At 40.2% G+C, this 23,729-nt stretch overlaps 1 protein-coding gene across 1 annotated transcript in view; it reads left to right on the forward strand.

Annotated features, from left to right (window-relative positions):
* ROR2 (receptor tyrosine kinase like orphan receptor 2) overlaps positions 1 to 20,940 on the forward strand; it is a 190,787-nt gene extending 169,847 nt beyond the window's left edge. Inside the window, exons 5-9 of the mRNA XM_073632858.1 lie at positions 8,615 to 8,742; positions 12,492 to 12,806; positions 15,779 to 16,024; positions 16,832 to 17,037; positions 18,429 to 20,940. Of these exons, the coding sequence (XP_073488959.1) occupies positions 8,615 to 8,742; positions 12,492 to 12,806; positions 15,779 to 16,024; positions 16,832 to 17,037; positions 18,429 to 19,844 (2,311 nt within the window). The 3' untranslated portion in view covers positions 19,845 to 20,940. The remainder of the gene's footprint in view (positions 1 to 8,614; positions 8,743 to 12,491; positions 12,807 to 15,778; positions 16,025 to 16,831; positions 17,038 to 18,428) is intronic.
* Positions 20,941 to 23,729: the final 2,789 nt, after the last annotated feature.

The following is a 23,729-nucleotide window of genomic DNA, read 5'->3' on the forward strand; positions in this document are numbered from 1 at the left end:
GTGTATCTGCTTTGGAAGAATAAATCAAATCTAACATTGGGTGTCTTACGTGTGGATGTTGTTGCATTGTGTAAAGCTATTGGAATAATTTTTTACATTTTAGACTGTCTATAATTGTAAAGGGTGCCTTGACTGAAAAAACATTGAGAGACACTGGTATAGACCTCTATAAACAATGATGTCCTGTATAGATACCAAAACCTTTTTTTTCAACCTCAAAATATTGCATTATCGCAATTATGTTATTCTAAAAAGCCAGTATAAAGGAAAGTAGGGATGAAAATATGCACTTATGAGTGTTTCCAACTGTTTTTGCATCCTAAAGCTGAAGGGGTCCCCTCACACTGCAAGGGTTAAATGGTCATTTACTCTAGTGGTGCAGGGATAAGGTGCAATACTTGCTTTACTCCTTGTTTTGTTAGACTCTCTCCATGTCTTCATCCACCCATGCGTCGAGTTCAGCACTGCCCCCTCTCTAAGGTGCTTCAGGCTCCAGGCTTATAATAAGCTCATCTACTCGCGTACAATGCAGGGCATGTAGCCCTGTGCTGCATGTTATGACCTTGAGGGCTTGTTCACAGGCTGGAACTTTGGGTAGAAGAGAACGGTGCTAGAGCAAAGGATAAGATAAATAATATAACTTAGCCCTGCACCCCTAGACTGAACAAGCATTTAACCTTTGCAATGCAAGAATGGGGGGGGGGGGGGTGTTACTGCATGGGTAGAGCTGATCTAATTCCCAAAATTCAGTTTTATTTCTTCATAGTCCACATACTGTAATTGAGGGCTTGGCATGGCAGAGGTGTGCCTTTTGCCTTCATGCTAGTAATGCGCAGTGTTCAGGGATTAGGTCAGGAGCAAGTACATTGCAGACTGTATGGTAATAATCGCAGCTACAGTATATTTAATTAGATTACACTTCATACACTTTTTTAGTGGTTGCGCCTGGTTTCCTCCAACACAAGGCCTTCAGGTCCGATGTTCAACTTTGCTTTGGTCACTTGCAGCATAATCCCTGGGAGCCATGCAGTGTACAGTAAACATTTCAATGAACAGACAATGGGTAACCTTAAAGTGGGTGCCTGCGATGGGTTTATAGTAGGAGAAGGTTTGATAGAAAAGTATCATGATCGCATGAGCTGCCAGTCACATCATGAAGGTGGGATCTGGCTAAGGAGACTGTGTGGTGATGCCTCCATAGTATTTTTCTCTATCTTGTAGCCTTGAAAGCATGTTTACAAAGCAGCCAAGAATCTGGGTTTGATTTCACAAAGTGGAAATGTACATTTTCTCTCATTCGAGGTTTACTTACTAGTCATTGTTAGCTTTTAAATGTTGCTGTGGGGCTATGAATCACATATCAAGTCAAACTGTTGTAGGCCCACTATTCAATATCCACTACAAACAGCTGAAAGCATTTATATTTCATTGTAACATATAAGCACACATTAAGCACAGTTCATTTTCCAGAAAACAGTGCCATTTCACTTTGCACTCCATTTTACAGAGGGGAGCACTTATTTTGTGTATATGCCCTGTACAGTCTGTCTAAGTCTCAGATAGGGAGGCAAACTAAAATCTATTTCCTTCCTGACATCTTAGTCTGAAACTGCAAGAATATGTTACAGAATATGATGTAGATACAACTGGTTGTATGAAATGATGTATTTTTTTTATTCTAATACCCATCTCCGCACTAAGCCTGAAAGTCTAAAGTCTGTTTTTTGGAAAGATCTTTTATATTGTACAATTAATGCATCCATAGCTAATTAACTATGAATTTGACAGAAAGTGGCCAAGGGGAAAGTAGAATTTGGGGCACGTTAACAACCTGTGATTAGTGTGTGTGGAATGCCCCATGGCCATTCAGCATTCCTGGGCTCAATGAACACTTGCATGCCCCCAGGATGTACATTGTGTCCTGCAATATGCAGCTGTGCTATAAATGAGCTAGGCATGACCCCAGCACATTTAAGGCTGCTGTATAACAGCATTACATTTTAACCATTTGGCAACCAGAGGCTGACAGAATAAAGACAGAATAAAGCACGTAACAGTGCAAGCATGTAACAGTAGCAAGAAGTCTTGAACCAGTTTAATAAAGATACCATTATTTCATGCTTCAGATAAAATTCTATGCAGTTTTTAGCGTGGTTTAATTATGACCTTGATATGTACATTTTTATGTAGGGGTAAGTTGTTGTCATTGTTCACAATCTGCACTTCTGGCTGGAGTGTTAAAGATACCCATTGGCTTCCTAATATGCAAGCTAAGGACAACGTAAATAAAAGAGGAAATTCCATAGATCTAGGGCAAGATGGTGATGGGTAAACACCCCTGACTCCCCTTCTTCTTATACAGCATTTCCACAAGGTTTTCCTTTATACAGAGATAATCAGAGTGCATGACATCAGTCAGATTTCAACTTTAAGTTTACTGTGGTTAGAAAAATCAAGGAGGATTTCTGATACTCACTGATACCAATTACCAAAAGCTATCGCCTAGGGAGAGTAGGTAGAGGGGTGGCTTGGGAGGTTGGTGAGGGGTGAGTAGAATGGTAAATGAGGGCAGGATAGTGAAATAAGGATTGTGGGGTGGTAGAGTTGGGATGGAAAAGGCTGTGATCGCTGGGGGGAAGAGGGTGGGGATGGGAGGGTGATTGTGAGACATGGGGCAGAGGTGACAGCTGGTGGAGGGCAGGGGGGACGAAACACAGGGAGGGCAGGAGCACACAACACAGGGAGGGCACCGTACAGGAGGTTAGGAGGACACCTGTACAGGGGGTTAGGAGGACAACCCGTACAGGGGGTTAGGAGGACAACCTGTACAGGGGGTTAGGAGGACAACCCGTACAGGGGGTTAGGAGGACAACCCGTACAGGGGGTTAGGAGGACACCCGTACAGGGGGTTAGGAGGACACCCGTACAGGGGGTTAGGAGGACACCCGTACAGGGGGTTAGGAGGACACCCGTACAGGGGGTTAGGAGGACACCCGTACAGGGGGTTAGGAGGGCACAGTAAGGGGGTCTGGGGGGCACAGTACATGGGGGTTAGAGGTGCATAGTAAGGGGAGTAGGAGGGCACAATAAGGGAGTTAGGAGGGCACCGTACAGGGGGTTAGGAGGGCAGTGTAAGGGGGTCAAGAGGGCATAGTAAGGGAGTTAGAAGGGCACAGTAAGCAAGTTAGGAGGGCACAGTACAGGGGTCACTGCTGGCAGTGCACTAGGCAAGCTCTGTTTCCCATTCCTGCATTGTACACAGTCTGAACACAGGCAAAGCTCCTGCTCCCCACACAGCACACACTACTGATGCTGAAATCCAATTCCCTTACAGCTACAATGTGCACAGTGTATAGCTAGCTACTATACAATATAATAAGCTGCGCTTTAAATTGATTTAGAACGAAAAAAACAAAGACCATTGAGAAATTTTGTGAATACACACAAATACATATATACAATATCACATCGACATTCTTATCACCAGTGAACAAGAAGTGAACATAACATTTATAGCAAAATGCAAAAAATGTAGAACAGAGTCCACTCAAATAGGCTGGTTTAAAAAGCCCACTTAATAGACAGTCCTCTAAAGGGTGACTCTGTAATCTTCCTACAAGCGGTGACATGCAACTTCGACACCATGAAATGACATAAAGCTTCCATAGCGTAATACGTTTTTAAAAGTTTATTGGAATAAAATATTGATGCACTTACAATTATGCAGCAAAAATTTGAGCGATGGATTAAAAACAGAACCACAAGCCGGCCGGCTCTCGTATGCTGCCCGTAGCTTCCAGGTCTAGCGCGGTATGTGGTGACGTCAGCACGCCGCTCCTCCCTACGCCGTTTCATCACAGATGACATCTTCCAGTGCCCCTGGAAGACGTCAATTATGCAGCTCGAATTTTTGCTGCATAATTGTAAGTGCATCAATATTTTATTCCAATAAACTTTTAAAAACGTATTACGCTATGGAAGCTTTATGTCATTTCACGGTTTATGAACACATACTCGCCATACGAGATGGCATCTTATGCTGAGATTGTGAGGAATCCCTCTAGCGTTGACAGCCGTTGAAAGACCCGAGGCTGGGGTTGAGAGCCAAAGGCACGTTAGATCTCCGTAAAAAGAGATCTAGGGAGCTGGTAAGCAGCAGCATTTCTCGTGGGTGGATGCACTTTTGTATTGTACCCCAGCACACACCACCTCCAGTGTCGAAGTTGCATGTCACCGCTTGTAGGAAGATTACAGAGTCACCCTTTAGAGGACTGTCTATTAAATGGGCTTTTTAAACCAGCCTATTTGAGTGGACTCTGTTCTACATTTTTTGTATTTTGCTATACATGTTATGTTCACTACTTGTTCTCTTTTTCTTGCACATATCACTGGTGATAAGAATGTTGATGTGATATTGTATATATGTATTTGTGTGTATTCATACAACTTCTCAATGGTCTTTTTTTGTTTTTTTCGTTCTAAATCAATTTAAAGCGCAGCTTATTATATTGTATATTATTCTTAGTGTGTGTCTCACATTGCTAGTTGCAGCTTTTTTTTTCACAGTATCTAAGGTTAAACCCTTACATATGATCACTTTTGGGATAGCGCAGTAAAACAATTTTTAGTTATAGCTAGCTACTGGTTGAAGTTCCGACCTGTAAGGCCCCTTTCACACGACAAGCTGGCTTGGATCCGCCTGTCCATTTTTCAGTGTGGATCTGAGCGGGCCATCCATTGACTCCTATGGGCAGGCGGATGTCAGCAGAGATGTGTCCACTTACATCCGTCTGCCATCCGATCTGCTAAAATCAGACGTATGGTGATATGTTTAGCCATCCGTCTGGCGGATCCGATCGGATGAGATCTGATGAAAAGGACATGCTGTCCATTTTTGTCCGATCTCCCCATAGGAATCAGCAGGGCTCTGACAGGCCCCTCCCTGCTCAGTGAGCAGAGATGGCCCTGTCATCCACCGCCTCAGCCAAGATCAACAGAGCGATCTCCTGCTGAGCTGGCGGACTCCGCTAAACGGATCCGCTCCATGTGGAAGGGGCATTCCATGGTAGGAACAGAGATGCAGTAGCTGGCTATACACTATGCACATCATAGCTGTAAGGGAATGGGATGGGGAGGAGAAGCTCTTAGTCCTGTGCTCAAGATGTGTGCCATTAGGGGATGGGAGACTGCCGGCAAGCATCAGGGGTGGTGAAGTGCTTGGAGGTGGGGACCTCACCCCTCCCCAATATCCCCCTAATTTGGGGCATGATCTTACCTCTGCTACTTGTGCTGGAGCTGGAGTTGTACTGCTCCGATCCCCACCGGCTCTCCTCTCCATGTGATTGGATCACTACAGATCCCACCCACATAGCACTGCTCAGGTTGGCCCGTGCATTAAGATGCCCCTGGGCCAGAGGAAACAGCCAGCTGGAGGGGAGGAGGAGGTGTTTCACTCCCAAGCCAACGTCACCTCCGGTATTGGTTTTCGGGTTTTGGAGCATTTTCGCGAGTACCGATACTCGTGAAAATGCCTATAAATCCCTATAATAAACCTCATTGACATAACATTAAAAACAGTTTGTAAACTTCACTGTATGTTTATTCTTTAACACCTTATTTTGTACAACATGCTGTAAATTCCCTATTCTACATTACCTTATTCTTTATATCATGCATGCATTCTCTATTCCAGGGGTCTCCAAACTTTCTAAGCTAAGGGCCAGTTTACTGTCCTTCAGACTTTAGGGGGGCTAGACTGTGCCTAGTGGGAGTAAACAATGCCCATCTTTGGTAATAGGGGGAGAAATAGTTGGCGCCAGTGATAGGAATAGTGCCCCATCATTGGTGTCAGTTGGAGGAATAGTGCCCCATCTCTGGTGTCAGCTGGAGAAATGGAGCCCCATCATTGGTGTCAGTGGGAGGAATATTGCCCCATTGTTGGTGTCAGTGGGAGGAATAGTGCCCTATCGCTGGTGTCAGTGGGAGGAATAGTGCCCCGTCATTGGTGTCAGTCAGAGGAATAGTACCCCGTTGTTGGGTGTCAGTGGGAGGAATAATGCCCATTATTGGTGTCAGTGGGAGGAATAGTGTCCCAATGTTGGGTGTCAGTGGGAGGAAAAGTGCCCAATTGTTGGTATCAGTGGAAGGAATAATGCTTCAAGGGCCAGATAAAGGCAAGCAAAGGGCTGCAGTTTGGAGACCACTGCTCTATCCTATGCTGCCTTTTTTACCGTTTTGTACATTCCACATCCCCTCGTCCTGAATGTTGTACTGTACATTCCCCATTGCCTCATTCTGTACACTGCACTGTATATTCTTTATTTCACACCTCCTAATTCTGTATGCCGTACTGTATATTCCCTGTTCCACACCACTTCATTCTGTAGGCTGCACTGTACATTCCTTATTCCACACTGCCTGATTCTGTATGCTGCACTGTGCATTCCAATTTCCACACCACCTCATTAATACTCTGCTTTGTACATTCCCTGTTCCACACAACCTCATTCTGTACGCTGCACTGTACATAACCCATGTGCTATACATCCCCTCTTCCACACCACCTAATTCTGTACGCAGCTTTGAACGTTCCCCACTCCACACCACCTCATTCTGTATGGTGTGCTGTATGTTCCCTATTCCACACTACCTTATTTTGTACACCATGCTGTACATTACTTACATCACACTGCCTCATTACTTATGCCACCCTATACATTCCACATTCAACACCATCTAATTTTGTACACTGCACTGTATGTTTCTTATTCCACGCCACTTTGTTGTGTACCCCATACTGTAACACATTCTCTATTCCTAACTATCTTATTCTATATGCAGTACTGTATGTTCCCCTTTACACTGCCTAATTCTGTACCCTGCACTGTACATTCCCCATTCCACACCACCTAATTCTGTTTGCAGCACTTTATGCTACCCATTACACACTGCATTATGACCCCAATGATGGGACTTATTTTCTTCCTACAGACACAAATGATGGAGTTTATTTTACTCACACAGACACCAATGATGTCTTATTTTACTTTCACTGGCAGTAATTATGGTTATTATTTTGCTTCCACTGACACCAATGATGGGACCTTTTTTTATTCCCACCTATTTTATCTAAAAAAAAAAAAAGCAAACTAGAGGCCCGGGGGACACTGCAAGCCATATGTCGTGAAGCCAGACTCACTTTATTGGCCATGGCCTCTGTGTCCAGCAGGCCACTTTATTCATATACACAGAGGTCCCTCCTAATTATTTTCAAGTGTTGGCAAATGTGAGTAGCCAGGATACATATTTATAAAGCCTAGAGTGGGGAAGAGTTAACGTTTTTTTCAGGGTTTATTTCTGTCTGTGACCCCTTTGGGGAGATTCTCTCTTACTTTCTGCCTATGATTACCATACAAGATCTAAGGAATGTGGTTGTCACTGGAAAAGGAAGGTGCAGGCAACAATACAAATATTGTCCGTTAATTACACCCTCCTTCACTCTACTAAAAATGTATTTTGGTTTTTTTCTTGAGTACATGTTGAAAAGATTTCACATCACTTCCTGTACTGACAAGAACTAATGTGAAACATCCTCAACAGAGATATAGATGGCAGTAAACGGCTCCAACCCTACTCTGCTCTATCCAATAAAAAAAAAAAAAGAATGTTTAGTGTAGGCAGTTTGCAAAATGGACATTTGGCTAGTGGTGCAGTCTGATTTGCATAAAACACAGTCCAATATTTCTTAGTACACATTACCAGTCACTGGGTACATCTGGAATTAGGAAGCCAGAATCCCTTTAGTGAGATGGGTATATGCAGGTCACCCAGCATTCCAAAAAGTTTCGCTGTCAAAAACCTGAAGTTTTGCAACACTTTGAGGCCTCATGCACACAGGATGCAAAGGCATGCAGGGGAGAAAAACACGGCTTAAAAAACACCCCTAAAGCCCCATTTTGCACATTTATGTGCATTGATGCGTGTTTGCACGTTTAGTGTTAATTCATCCTATTGGCCAGAATATTAATTCAATGTGGCCATTAGAATGCATTAACATGTAAACATGCAAAAACAATCTGCTTCTGAATGTGAAAGTGATTATTTTTTTTTTTTTTGCTTCTAAAGGCTCCTGCCTCTAAATGCCTGTAAACACCTATATGTGCATGGACACATATGCTGACATTGAGGAAGAATAAAAAAAACATCAATTGCCAGGAAAAGCGGCTTTTTTCACATTCTGTGTGCATGAGGCCTGATGTGAATTACACCATTGATGGCAGCGATTCAATAAATTTCAATTCAATTAATATTAGTACTTGAAAACTGCATAATTATAAAAGATATGTAAAGAACACTGAAACTTCTTTTCTTTACCTTCTGCTAGTGTAACACCTCTAACTTCATGTATGGGCATACCTCTGTATTCCAGCAAGAAAGATCTATCTCTGCTTCTTCAGCAAGACTGCTTAGAGGCAGCACCTGGGTAGTTAATTCAGTCCAGGTCTAGTGCACGCATACTCTTCTGTGGAACATAATTGCGGTATTGTTTGACAAATAGACATCTGTAGTGTTATGTAAGGAATGCTGTTATGTGTGTTTTTTTTTCTCCATTCAGAGATGACTACCAGGAAGATGGGTTCTGTCAGCCCTACAGGGGCATTGCCTGTGCCAGATTCATTGGAAACAGAAGCATTTATGTGGATTCCCTTCAGATGCAGGGTGAAATTGAAAACCGAATTACAGGTAAAAACAACAAATCACTAGATGGACTTTTTCATATTTCATTAAACTATATGGTTTACAGAAACATATAAATGTTATGATAATTACACATAACAACTCGGTGAGCTCCAAAACTTACATCAGGTAAGTTTCATACCTGATCTTGAAATTTATAGGCTGCCTAGAGAAAAATATGATCTACCAAACTCTGAGATATTTAGATATCTCCAAATCAAAAATTTCTATACACCATTCCTAAAGGGGGATACACCATTATCCCAATTATCCATTTTTGAATCAATCTGTACAAAAGATCCATTTGCTAAAGGTACAATTTCATCACTTTATAATCAATTATATGGAGTAGCAAATCTTAATAGACCCTCTTACGTTCAGAGGTGGGAGGAGGACCTGGGACGAACTTTAGAAGACACGGACTGGTCTAACATATGGCTCACATCTAAGTCATCTTCACCCAACATCTTAGCACTGGAGACAAATTATAAAGTCCTAACTCGCTGGTACCTTGTACCCGCTAGAGTGGCAAAATATTCACCTAATACCTCAGCTCTTTGTTTTCGAGGATGCCCAGAAATAGGCACATATTTACACATATGGTGGACGTGCCCAGTAATCCAAACCTTCTGGAAGGAAGTCTTCGTGATTGCATCTAAAATATTTAAAAAAATAATACAACCAGATCCATATTTAACTTTACTTAATCTAAAACCGGAATGGTTAACACTCTCTCAATTCAAACTTATGATCCAACTAATAACGGCTGCAAAACAAACAGTGGCCAAGGCATGGAAATCTCCTACATTGGTACTAGCAGAAACAATTCACAGAATGAATAATACAATGTCCCATGCTAAGATGGTAGCCATCGATCAAAATCAAATTCCAAAATTTGAAAAACTTTGGCATCCTTGGATAAAACAACAGTTCCTGTCAAACTTCAATGACTCTGTCCTGTTGCCATGGTAACAGATTAAATGACTTACAGAGACCCATTCTAAGGCTTCAAAGAGAACTAAAAAGAATAATAAACTGACGAGCGGGACAACCTTGTGGACCATACCTCTACCTTTCAACCCTTTTTCTTCTTTCTCTTTCCTTTTCTCCACCTTACGATTAAAGCTCATTATCAGAATTTATTTGACCTATATACACTCTACTTGTAAACAATATGTATAGTAGGTATAAATCATTTAAATACCTACAAAAGTAACTAAGGAAATGATATATATCTTTAATTTAGGTTTACGTGAACCCAATGTTTAATATTTGAAATTTCATGATATTTACCTATATAAACCCTACTGTAAAACAATGAGCTTACTTTATAGACCCTTGTAAACTTACTTTATGTATCTTTATAACATTGTATACTTAATAAACTTCTTTTGACAAGGAAATTTATAGGCTGCCATTGCTGACCTCTGCTTTTGAAAATACTAGTTGCTTGGCTGACTTGCTTATGCAATGTCCAAAGTATTTACCAAGTCACTGACCCAGAGCAGTATGCACATCAGGAGTTCTGACTTAATTTACTGAACACCTATAGAAACTATTCAAGTCAGAGAAATCCAGGCAAATAGCATTTTTAAAAGGAGGTCAGCAGTGACAGCCCCATAAAGGTTTTCTTTAGACTGGAGTAGGTGGCAATGCATCTGAACTGCCATGCACCATAACGTATGTACGTTGTGGTGCTTCTGTACTCACGTGTTGGCAGCTCATTCTACATGATCTACTGCACATTAATGTGTGTGCAGTAACACACCACAGTAGACCAGAAAAGTGTGAAGGGAACTTTATTTTGAGGTGTGTCTAGTGAATTCTGTAAGTTGTTTGCGCTGTCCCTTAAATTCAGAAATGTAAATTAACAGAAAACTACACTATACTAGTAAAGATATATGGATACAGGGAACTTTACATTTTACAAAAGTGGTTACATCTACTAAGTAAATCTGACAAAATTTTATAGTATTTACATATTAAACTTGCGGTTTGTGAAATTTGAAAGACCCAAGAATCAATAATCTACATGATTCAGACCAAGTTACCCACTCTTCCCTTTTTGTGTTTAAATTCATACACTAAATAATAATATGTTCTCTTTTCAGGACAACTAATTTCTGTTATTTTTTCCAAGCAGCAGTTATGTTTCACTGTGGAAGTTAGTGAAGTCAGACGCGGAACCATCCTTTTGCTCTATGTTGGACATGATATAGAGCTATTGTTTGGCGCCCTCTAATGTTAAAGTCTGCTAAAACACCATTTTTACATGTCCATGTACAGTATTTCTTTAGTACACTATATTATGCAGACTTAGCTAAAACACCATTTTTACATGTCCCTGTATTTCATTAGTGAACTCTGTTATACAGATTTGATACAGCAGTCGATGATGTTTTATTCAATTTTTTTTTACATGCTATAACAGCTCAGATATGTTTGGTGTCCTATTGTAATAAAGATCTAAACATTTAAAACTATGTATAAATATATTTTTCTTTAGTATAAATGTTCCCCTATTTCTTTTATAACTTAAACAATTGGGTCACATGTACTTGATAACAATATTTCAGATATAGCTCTGTACACCAATGTTAAACTTATTTTTTGGCTAAGTTACTATTATAAGCCAAGACAGTGTAATCAAATATTTTGTAAATTGCATAATTACCCGTTTTGTTTTAAATGCTTGCATATTGTCTTGAAATTTCTGCTATGATCAAGAATGTTCAAATTTTGCATGTTGCCACATTGGAACTATAGAAATGTTCTAATGCCGTGGCTATAACAACATTGCAGAGCACAAGGATAGTTATGTCTATGCTATGTCAATATAGATACTATATATATATATATATATATATGGAACTCCAGAGGGAAAAAATTGTGACTTGTGGTGTGTAGAAACAAGTTACCGTTTAGGTCCAGATCACTGCTGTGCAAGGTACAAATCATAGTTTAATTTATGTTTGAAAGTACACCTGTGCTGTTCTTCTGGCACTGCAGGCATGAAAGCTGTAGAAGCTGTTTCTCTCATACAGTGAAGAAATCATGTTGGGTATCTTTCCTTTATTCTCCCCCTGTGTAATCACAAAACACTTTGTATTCTGTTCACAGAATACAAGGCTCCTGTGAATAGACAAGAGGAAATCCTGTTGTTTACTTGTCTTTCCTCTCCCCCTGAATATTCACATAACACCTTGTCAAGTAAAGGCGTTTTTTGAATGGACTAGGTGAGAGGAAGCACAGGATCCCTTGTTCCTGTTGAAGACTGCAGTTCTCATAACAGAGGCATGGGGAGTACATGATACCTGGATTTCTGCTTTGAATTAATTTTTATTTTATTTTCGATAGAGTGGAGAAGAGTTCAAATTATAAATTATTGTCTGAATTTCACTCCTGTCAGTGTGACACCCAAAAAAGTAGATCAGAGTTGAGGTTGCCACAAGAAGAGCAAGGAACTGATAGCAAATAAATCAAGTGTTGTCTGTGTCTTCAATGGAAAGATTTCCCATAATTTCCTGTCCTAAAAAATGTATACAAGTAACAATAAAAACCTAGCAGAGGCTCCAACCCCAGTGTGTTCTATCCAGCACAAATTCAAAAATCTTGGTTGAAGTTAGGCTTTAACATTGTAATGAGCACCATTTAGAGCAAATTGGTTCACCGCTTTGCTGCAAAGGATCATATTTGTCACAAATATGATTAGAATTTAGAAATTCTATCTAAAAAGGCTTTTGTTTTCTTTCCAGCGGCATTCACCATGATCGGCACATCTACCCATCTGTCAGACCAGTGCTCGCAGTTTGCCATTCCTTCATTCTGCCATTTTGTCTTCCCACTTTGCGACGAACGCTCTAGAACACCAAAGCCAAGGGAGTTATGTCGGGATGAGTGTGAAGTACTGGAGAACGACTTGTGCCATCAGGAATACAACATTGCTCGCACCAATCCTCTTATACTCATGCAGCTCCACCTCCCAAACTGCGAAGAACTGCCCCTACCAGAAAGCCCAGAGGCTGCAAACTGCATGAGAATTGGAATCCCAATGGAAAGGATGAACAGATGTAAGTTGGTGTTTTTTCCCAGTTTGCAGCTCTCCGTGTGTGGCCGTCAGGCATCTTTTTTCCATTTTGAAGTAGCCATATGAAGTGCAGTAAAGATATGTGGCCTGGTTCTGATTTGCAGTGTGTGCTGATCCTCTGCATGGGTATAAGGTCATAGGTGTAATGGGACCATTCATAGAAGTGCTCTCTCCCAGCATGCTCTGCTGGATATCAGTGAGGCCCACTTAGAAATAGTTTCACTGATTAGTATGAGATAATGGATCATGTTACATTAACACACATTATCTGCATGTTGTTTGTAAATACTCTTCAAAGACAGCTTGGCTGATGTATAACATTGCCTGTTTCTGTTCTGTGGTTAGTCTTCATGTTTAGCATGTGTAAATGCCGTGACACTAGCACCAGATGTGCAGGGCTAATACACAATCTAGAACTAGATGCAAGAAGAACCAGAAGACATACTTTCAAAACAGCAGCATACGGATCTGTCCTGGGGCTTAATGGCAGGCCATTTGATCATTTTATCAGACTATATTGCTTTCAGTCACATCTGCTACTAGCTCTCCTTAGTTTTGAGCTACTTTTCTAAATGAGACAAAACTTTTTACATATCTTGTTTATAGGAATTTCGAAATCTTCTGCTTGTTCATGTCCCAATGTGGACCCCTAAATAGAATATAAAGTATAGTGGTCTACCATGCAACATATTCCACTATGAGCCTGGTTTTATTTTTAAAGTAGATTGGTCATGCAACATGGACATTTCGAACTGATCAATTGATGAAAAAGTGGGTAGGCGGAGGTTACCAACGGGGACATCATCATATCAAAACAGTCAGCAGATCAAGAACAATAAACAGCTAAAATAGTATGCATATCTGAACTTCTCCTGTAAAAGCTTGGCCATGTTGGTCAACCACTATTGACAATAAAAAGACAAGTACAGCGACAAGAATGGCCAAGGACACGCTGACAGTGATAATTTCAGTGACCCATTCAAAATCTGTATCCAACGCCCCTTTTTATGACCTGTTATATTGCTTTTGGCGTTGCTCAAAGTAGAGATGAAAGTTTATCCCTGTGTCCCAGAGCATGGAGTGTAGGCTTATTCTGATACCAATTCAGAGGGCTAGTAAGTGTAAAGAGGAAAAAGATTGCTGATGCTCCTGAGGCCCAGGTAAACAAACAATAAGAAGCGGCCTCGGCCTACATGTCTCAACCACACCATGCCCTGATGTATTTTGCCTCACTCACTGGAACTTAGTCACCCTATGACTAGGCCCCGGTGGGCAGGGAGAAATGCATGAGGGTGATTGGTGTGGTGAAGACATGTAGGCTGGGGCCGCTCCTTATCGTTTATTCACCTGGGCTAGACGTCATTAGCAGGGATCGTTTCCTCTTTACAGCACCCATTTTTCCTTGTGTTTGTGTATCAATAATAAAAAAAATCTTCAAAATGACCTAAGTAATAGTTAAAATATTCAACCAGAACCCTGTGTATCAGATTACCACAGACCCCACACAAATATTGAATAGTCAAAAATAGTGATAGTACAAGTCATGCAAAAAACATTATAAAACAGACACAGGCATATCCTTGAAATCATGTAGTTTTTGGCAGGTAGTTCCCAATTACTCAATATGCCATCACTGTCAACAGCATGCTTGAATAAAGTCTTCATGTAGAAGTCTTAAAATAACACTAAACTCTGTTGTCATATTCACTGTAAATGTTGCTTATTGTCCATGCCTCTTTTTTCACAATAAAAAAAACGTTTGTATTAAAAAAAAAAAAATAACATTAAACTCTGGTTAGAAAATATCTATTCATGTATTCCTAAGTCAAAAGAGTACCTTTTTATTGCTCTCAGTCCCCTCCAAATTCCTTTTGTTTTTTTTGCTGTGATCCGACTTCTTCTTAGAGGGTGGCTATATTCATTCTCTATGGTCCCACTATATGCAGGTATGAAGTCACCCTCTTGCTTACTCCCAAGATGGACTATGGTGCGTGCATAGAGCAGTGCGTGTAACCTCAACTAAAGTGCACTGCTCATTCCAAACAGGAAGTGAGGGGAAAAGGAGACAGTGCAAGGAGGCAGAAAAATACAGTAGGAAATAATTTCATTTAAAATAGATTACAGGGTCATTAGGTAGTGGATGTGTATGAATTAATTTTGGGGAATAAGGATATTGTTTAGTGTCACTTTAAAGTGTATTTAAACTCTAAATCTATTTTTCAGTATGTTTGGTATCATGTCTCACTTTAAACTGTTATTTTAGATAATTTTTTTGTGACTCTATTGCAAAGTTTTTTTTAACTCCCTCCTGCCAGTAGCTGCACTTCCTGCTACATGCTGGCAGCGCTAAGCCGCTGCTTTGCAATTAGCAGTGGTGTTATTAGCCTGCCGTGGGCACTTCTTCAGTTGGCTGTTGGGCTGCCTATCTCATAGATCTGGTAAGGAAGTGTGTATTGCAGATTGACAATGCTAATTCAAAGGCAGTGACATCAAGCTGTCAGCCTTCAACAGGAAGAAAATGTGAAACATATTTACGAAAAAATGTTTTGCTTAAGAAAATTGTATACAGTGAGGGATGGTGCCAGACAGTCTGAAAAAGATGGTTTACATACACTTTAATAAAGACTGCAGGATACTGTTAAATGGGTTTCCTTTTTGAATATTTGTATTACTGGCAGACGCAAGACCTTGGGTGGAATCTGAGAGACTTTTTAGGGTATTTGATTCGAAATGGATGTATAGATGAACTAACTTAAAAGTTCTAAATAACAAATCTAAGGTAATGACTAAGGATAACCTCATTTTAGCTGTGCAATGTGATCACTGAGCTATCAGCTGAATCATGTGGCAGCTGTTAAATATCAGCGTCCATTTCTAATGTGCAATAAAAATAATGCAGGGTTCTTTATAAGCTTGTATTATATTTACAATAATTGCTTTTGCTTCTTTCTTCAGATCAGCAGTGTTACAATGGTACTGGTACTGATTATCGAGGGTCAGTCAGTGTAACCAAGTCTGGACATCAGTGCCAGCCATGGAACAGCCAGTTCCCACACAGTCATCAGCTGTCTGCTGCGGAATATCCAGAAATCGGTGGAGGACATGCATATTGTCGTAACCCTGGTGGCCAGATAGAGGGTCCTTGGTGTTTCACACTGAACAAGAATGTGCGCACAGAGCTGTGTGACGTGCCTGCTTGCCGTATGTATAAGAATGGACAAAAGTTTGTAAACGTCATTGTAAAAAATGTTCTTTATAGCATTTAATTGTCTGTTTAGTTGAGAGGATATGGAAGCAGTCTGTTGTTTCGACGTTTACAACGCTGATCCAATGCCTCGCAATCAGCAATAACATTGTCAGTCAACCACGTATGCTCCTTCAGTTGGCTATTGGGCTGTCTATCTAATTGACCCCATAGGCAACCCAACAGCCAACTGAAGGAGTTGACAGGGCAAGCTGACAACAAGTCTGCTAGTTGTAAAGCAGTGGCCTAGTGCCGTCAGCTTGAAACATGAAGTTCTGTTTTCAGGCTGACACTTTTTTTTGTTTAAGAAATCTGTATATAGTGAGACAAGATTCCAAATATACTGAAAGAAATAGATTTTGGGGGTACATACACTTTTTGTCAGCCAGGGACTGGCCTGGTGAAGAAGATTCTGTATTCTTTAGCTTGACTCTGCTTTTACTTAGGTGTTACAGTGGGTATAGGAGATTTTTCAATTGTGATGTTTCAACAGGGTTACAATTAGGATCAGGTGCCTTTGCCACCAAAATGTAGGAGCATCACTTCATACATTTAGAGAGCACAGTATAGGACAGGTTTGCAATAAACATACTTGTTTATTGCAAACCTGTCCTACACTGTACTCTCTAAATCAATTTTAGAAATTAGTGATTCAAATCCTTCTACTACATAATAAAATTATTCTAATGTACTAGTTTCTCTAATTTTTTTTCCATTTTTGCTGTACTATACAGTTTTGGCAACAAGTATTGTAATGTTCACAGGTACCCGTGATAACACAAAGATGGAAATCCTGTACATATTGGTTCCCAGTATTGCTATCCCATTGGTCATCGCCTGTCTGTTCTTCCTGGTCTGCATGTGCCGCAATAAACAGAAAGCATCAGCTGGTACACCACAGAGACGTCAACTGATGGCCTCACCTAGCCAGGACATGGAGATGCCTCTTATGAACCAGCACAAGCAACAGGTAAATCTAAATATTCTTATAGCTAAAGAGGGACATTAAGGCCTGGTTCACACTAGTACAATTTCAGATTTAACTTGAGCCGTACAGAATCGCATAATAAGAGAGACCATGTTATTTTTAAATGGCACCCATTCACATCAATGTGGTTTCATGTTGTGCAATTTTGGAAAAGAGTTCCTGTGGTGTGATTTGCAGTGCAATTTGGCCCCACAGAATATGCAAACCTCAACCAAATTCACATCAAAGTCACACTATATTATCGCACTGCAAATCAAGTTAGAATAGCATCACAATAGTGAAAACTGAGCCCTATAAAAACTGTGTATGATATCTAGTATAGTAGTGTTACATATGTATTATTATTTAACCATGTAAGTAATTAACAACATTTAATGCTTTTATTAACATGCAGAAATGTTCATCCTTTTTAGTCTCCTACAAGTTAAAACCCAACTGAGCTCTCAGGTAAAGCGGAACTCCAGGAACTTAATTTTTTTCAAGCTTACATTGGTCCAGCATGGGTCAATATCAGTATGCGTATCTGAAATTCAGAAGGATGCTGAAAATCATGTAATAGTCAGTGCTAAAGTGATAGCTGTAATGCATCGGGCACTGCTCTAGCGACTTTCACTCTGCATGCTGAATACAGGGGATGGCTCGCTTGGCACCGCTGCCATTCAGAGGACAATCAATACAAGGCATTCTCTGATTGACAGAGGTGGAGAGGAGGAGGAGATGACCTCTTAATCTCCACCTTGTCCAATCAGAGAACTCCTTGATTCTCATACAAATAGTGCTACTAAACACTGATTTCCCCCAAAAATGTACCTGATTTGTAAAGTGAAGCAGAGAAGGGAAATAGTATATTCCTTTAAAAAAAAAAAAACAGACCATGGAACAATAAAATTAAAATGGCTAACTATGAATGTGAAGGCCAAAAGGGATTACATTTAAAGCAGGTCATAAGTCATTTTGGGATGCAGTAAATCCCCTCCTACTCTACCTAACCTGATTGTGGGCATTCTCTAGTCATGTTAATGGTGCTGTACTGCAGTGCATTGTGGCATCTGTGTGCCAGAAGTACCACTGTTTAGCTACTCAGCCAAAAGCAGCCTGCCAATATCACTGCTGCACACAGGTAGGTCGGTGATTCCAGCAGAGGGGGCCTACAACCATAGTTAGGTAAGTATAAAAGGCAAGTATGAAAATAGGGGATGTCTTTAGTAGTTTAGGTTAGATAGCAGAGTTAGGGTGACAATTAGACTAGGTCAGAAAGTGACTTTAGGTCCACTTTAACAGTCTTTTTATATACAATTTGATTTTCTTATGAAGGCAGTCTAAAAAGGTTATGTGTGCATTTGATTATTAAGTTGTTTTTTTTTAATTCTTAGGTCAAAGTAAAAGAAATTAACCTGTCCACTGTGAGGTTCATGGAAGAGCTGGGTGAAGATCGTTTTGGGAAAGTTTATAAAGGTCATCTCTTTGGTACTGCTTCTGGTGAACAGACACAGACAGTCGCTATTAAGACCCTGAAAGACAAAGTAGAAGTGGCTCTTCGAGAGGAATTTAAACATGAAGCCATGATGAGGTCCAGGTTGCAGCACCCAAACATTGTCTGTCTTGTTGGTACTGTGACCAAAGAACAACCCATGAGTATGATATTTAGTTACTCTCCGCTCAGTGACCTTCATGAGTTCCTGGTCATGAGATCTCCACACTCTGATGTAGGCAGCACAGATGATGATAAGACTGTGAAATCTACCCTGGAGCCAGCTGATTTCCTCCACATTGTTACCCAGATAGCTGCAGGAATGGAATTCCTGTCAAGTCACCATGTTGTACATAAAGATTTGGCTGCCAGAAATATTTTGGTCTTTGATAAATTGACTGTGAAAATTTGTGATCTTGGCCTGTTTCGAGAAGTGTATGCTGCAGACTACTATAAGCTAGTGGGGAATTCAATGCTTCCAATAAGATGGATGTCCCCAGAAGCAATTGCATATGGCAAATGTACCATTGATTCTGATATCTGGTCCTATGGCGTGGTGTTGTGGGAAATCTTCAGTTATGGTTTGCAGCCATATTGTGGATATGCCAACCAAGATGTAATTGAAATGATAAGGAACCGCCAAGTGCTTCTTTGCCCAGATGACTGTCCAGCCTGGATATATTCGCTCATGCTTGAGTGCTGGAATGAGTTTCCTGCCAGAAGGCCTAGATTTAAGGATATTTACGCAAGACTAAGAACATGGGAAAATATGTCTAACTATAACAGTTCTGCACAAACCTCTGGAGCAAGTAACACAACACAGACAAGCTCACTTAGTACAAGTCCAGTTAGCAATGTCAGCAATGCTAGATATGTTGAACTGAAGCCTAAAGGGCGCCCATTTCCACAACCACAGTTTGTACAAATGAAAGGACAGATTAGACCAATGGTACCACCCCCTCAGCTCTACTATCCAGTCAATGGCTATCAGCAGATGGCTGCATACTTTTATCCAGTCCAGATACCAATGCAAATGGCTCCTCAGCAGATGCCACCACAGATCATTCCAAAACCTGGATCACATCACAGTGGGAGTGGTTCCACAAGCACCGGCTATGTAACGACGGCACCATCAAATAACTCCATGGCTGACAGAGTGGCTCTTTTAGCTGATGGAAGTGATGAGGCACATGTAACAGCAGAAGACATGGCTCAGAACCCTGTTCAAGAAGAAGAGGGCTCCGTACCAGAGACAGAATTGCTGGGGGATAATGATACCTCACCATTAGATGAAACAGATATTCAGTCAGAAGCCTAAAACTCCTTCAGGTTATTAGAAGGCTTCATCTTGACTTAAATAGTACAGCTAAGTGAGTCAAATAATTCATGTGGTGCCTATATTCCAAGCTAAAGCTGGAGCCATAATTTTCCTTAGTGTTGGCAGCAACAACACACAGGATTCCAAAAGGTACGCCATTTAAAAATAAAAATGTACTGTTGCTGTGCAACATACGGCCAAGTACCAATGCACAACATGTGTAACCCAGACTGTGATTGTAAATTTAATAGAAAGCACCATGTTCTTTTTTTAGGAAAAAAAGGAAGAGTGCAAATGAAATGGACTTGCTGCATAAACTGTATTTTTTATTTTTTAATATCCTTGCAACATATCTTACAGGGTGAGCTTATCATTTTTAAAAAGGAGCTACGATGGGTACTAATTATCTACAGAGGGTCGCAAAGTGTGACAAGATGGAGTCTGTGTCACATAACTTTTGCGCCAGTATGGAGAGAATATTTTTGCTTTGGTTTCTTTACATCACATACAATTCATCTGTATACATATTGGGAAAAGAGGAGGTGAAAAAATGTACTAAGGACGTTCAAAAAGCATTACTTGTAACCTGATTTAAGGGTCTGAATTTATTTCTTTTTTAGATTAGTTGCTAACTAGATTTGAAAACTGATTTCACACACTGCTGACGCAGGTGTCGAGAAGGTTTTGTACTTTAAAATAAGTGCCCACAAAACTTCAGTTTTTAACTGAGGCTAAACAGTGTTTTTCAGGTTGCTTTTCCAGTTGTGCCATTTTGCAAAATAAATCATGTACAGTTTTTAAAATGTAATTTATGTTTTATCACCTTTTTATATACTTTTTTTTTTAAATGAAAGTGTTTTGATCCAAAAATACTTTTTATAATTTAACTGTTTACATTTTCCACCCTGGATACAGTTTATTTTGGAATTTCTGTGTTTTTTATGATATAAAAGTGTAAACAGGTCAATTCATTTCATGCCTTTGTTTTTGTTAAAAACGTACAAGCTGCACATTTTTCTGTATCAAAGTGCATATTAGAATTGTTTTTTTGGAAGTTCAAAAACAGGAGTTTTTAATAAAGGTTGTGCAAAAACAGGATCTAAAATGTTCTAATTTTTCTGACACACAGAAGACATTACAGAAACTATGCAAAAGTAAAGAGGTTCTCTGTTACAAAAAATACATACATTTCACAAGGATAATATTAGCTGTCTTGGTGCCTGCAGCCAGCAGTAATGTCTCCCTACATCTGGTAAGTACCACACACTAGACATCCCAGAGGAAGCTGGCACAGTCCTGGGTACTTTCAACTGCAGTCCAGCACATTTCAGAAAAGAGGAGACTGCTATTAGCAAGTCTATTTTTATTTGACTGGAGAGCATTTTAAATGGAGTTTCAAAGAAAAATGCAATTTTTACAGTTCCCTATTAACCCCTGTGCCCACTGTCTGAACTACATCTTGGACTGAAATCTGGCAACAAAAATGATATTCTTCTTGTAGGCAATCAATAATTTTCAAGTTATGCCACAATAACTTGGGAGAGGGGGCTACACCACCTATATTACTATACAGAGAAGCCCTAGGGCTGATGACACAAGGACAATTATTACATGGCGATTACATCCCTGTTTTGTTAAAATTATTTATTGCTAAAAAAAATCATAGCGATTTTCTATACGGTCTTTAACCACTTCACGCCCAAGGACGTCATATGACATTGTGGACTTTGAGTGGGGATATCTGAATGATGCCTGCAATTTCAGGCATCATTCAGATATCATTTTTTTCAGCTGGCGATTCCCTGTATTGTAAGAGCAATCATAGTGGCAGTTCAGCCACTTGACCGTTCTTACAGGCGGCGGGAGGGGATGTCCCCCCTCCCCCCACTCTCCCTGGCTTCTACCGGCTTGCCCTTGCGAACGGTGAGCCGGAGAAGGAATCAGTCGGCACCGGAAGTTCGCCATAGAGATTTCAGGTGACCAGATGGTTTCCGGAAATCTCTATGATCTCCGGAGGCCCGGGCGGGATGTTATGACGTTACGTTTGGCCTGGTAGTTGTAAATACTGCTGTGTACTCGGCAGGAAAGGCTGAGATCGTATTTTTTTTTTTTTTTTGATCTCAGCCTTGCCAGCCTGGAGGAGAGATGTGGGGTCTTATAGACCCCACATCTCTCCATGAAGAGGACCTGCCATGCCCTATTCCTATTACAAGGGATGTTTATATCCCTTGTAATAGGAATAAAAATGATAAAAATTAAAGGGAAAGTGTAAAAATAAAAAATAATAAAATAAAAAAATGAAAACTAATTTAAAGTGCCCCTGTCCCCACGTGCTCGCATGTAGAAGTGAACGCATATATATGTCGCGCCCACATATGTAAACGGCGTTCAAACTACACATGTGAGGTATCGCCATGAACGTTAGCGCTAGAGTAACAATTCTAGCACTATGACCTCCTCTGTAACTCTAAACAGGTAACCTGTAAAAAATGTTAAAGCGTCGCCTATGGAGATTTTTAATTACTGAAGTTTGGCGTCATTTCACTAGTATGCACATTTTTAAAGCGTTACACGTTAGGTATCTATTTAACTTTAGTTCAGCCAGGGGAGGAAGTGGGAGCTGGGTGCCTGTAAAAACAGGGTACCTGCTCCTCCCCCCAAAAAATGGGTCACCTGCATTTAAAGCGGAAGCTCCATTTTTGGGTGAAACTCCGGTTTAACCTCTTTTACTGCAGCAGGTTGGCTCCGCTGCGCAAAATCACGTTATTGTACGTGATCTCGCCTTCTGCCTAGTGACAGTGTCACTCGATCTCTGCTCCCTGTCATCGGAGCAGAGATCAGTGACGTGTAACACTGATAGCCACCCCCCCCCACAGTTAGAAACACGCCCCTAGGACACACTTTACCCCTACACTGCCACCTAGTGGTTAACCCCTTCACTGCCTGTTTCATTTACACAGGAATCAGTGCATTTTTATAGCACCGATTGCTGTATAAATGACAATGGTCCCAAAAATGTGTCAAAAATGTCCGATGTGTCTGCCATAATGTCGCAGTCACGATAAAAATCACTGATCGCCGCCATTTAAAAAAAAAAAAATTATTAATAAAAATGCCATAAAACTATCCCCTATTTTGTAAACGCTATAACTTTTGCGCAAACCAATCAATAATCGCTTATTGTAATTTTTTTTTTTTTTTTTTTAGCAAAAATATGTAGAAGAATACGTATCGGCCTAAACTGAGGAAAAAAATTGTTTTTTTATATATTTTTGGAGGATATTTATTATAGCAAAAAGTAAAAAATAATGTGTTTTTTTTCTAAATTGACGCTCTGTTTTTGTTTATAGCGCAAAAAATTATTTAATAATAAATAATTATTTGTGGGAAAAAAAGTATGTCAATTTTGTTTGGGAGCCACGTCGCACGACCGCGCAACTGTCAGTTAAAGCGACGCAGTGCCGAATCGCAAAAAGTGCTCTGGTCAGGAAGGGGTAAATTCTTCCGGGGCTGAAGTGGTTAATCGCACTTATCACTGTATAAATGTGAATGGTCCCAAAATAGCGCCAAAAGTGCCCAATCTGTCCGCCATAATGTTGCAGTCACGATAAAAATGATGCTTATCGCCGCCATTACTAGTAAAAAAAAAAAAATTATTAATAAAAATGCCATAAAACTATCCCCTATTTTGTAGACGCTATAACTTTTGCGCAAACCAATCAAACGCTTATTGCGATTTTTTTTTTTTACCAAAAATATGCCTAAACTGAGGAAACCTACTTTTTAAAATATTTTTGGGGGATATTTATTATAGCAAAAGGTAAAAAATATTGCTTTTTTTTTCAAAATTGTCGCTTTTTTTTTATTTATAGCGCAAAAAATAAA

The sequence above is a fragment of the Aquarana catesbeiana genome, linkage group LG01 (genome assembly GCF_042186555.1).
Source record: "Aquarana catesbeiana isolate 2022-GZ linkage group LG01, ASM4218655v1, whole genome shotgun sequence".
Taxonomy (NCBI): Eukaryota; Metazoa; Chordata; class Amphibia; order Anura; family Ranidae; genus Aquarana; species Aquarana catesbeiana.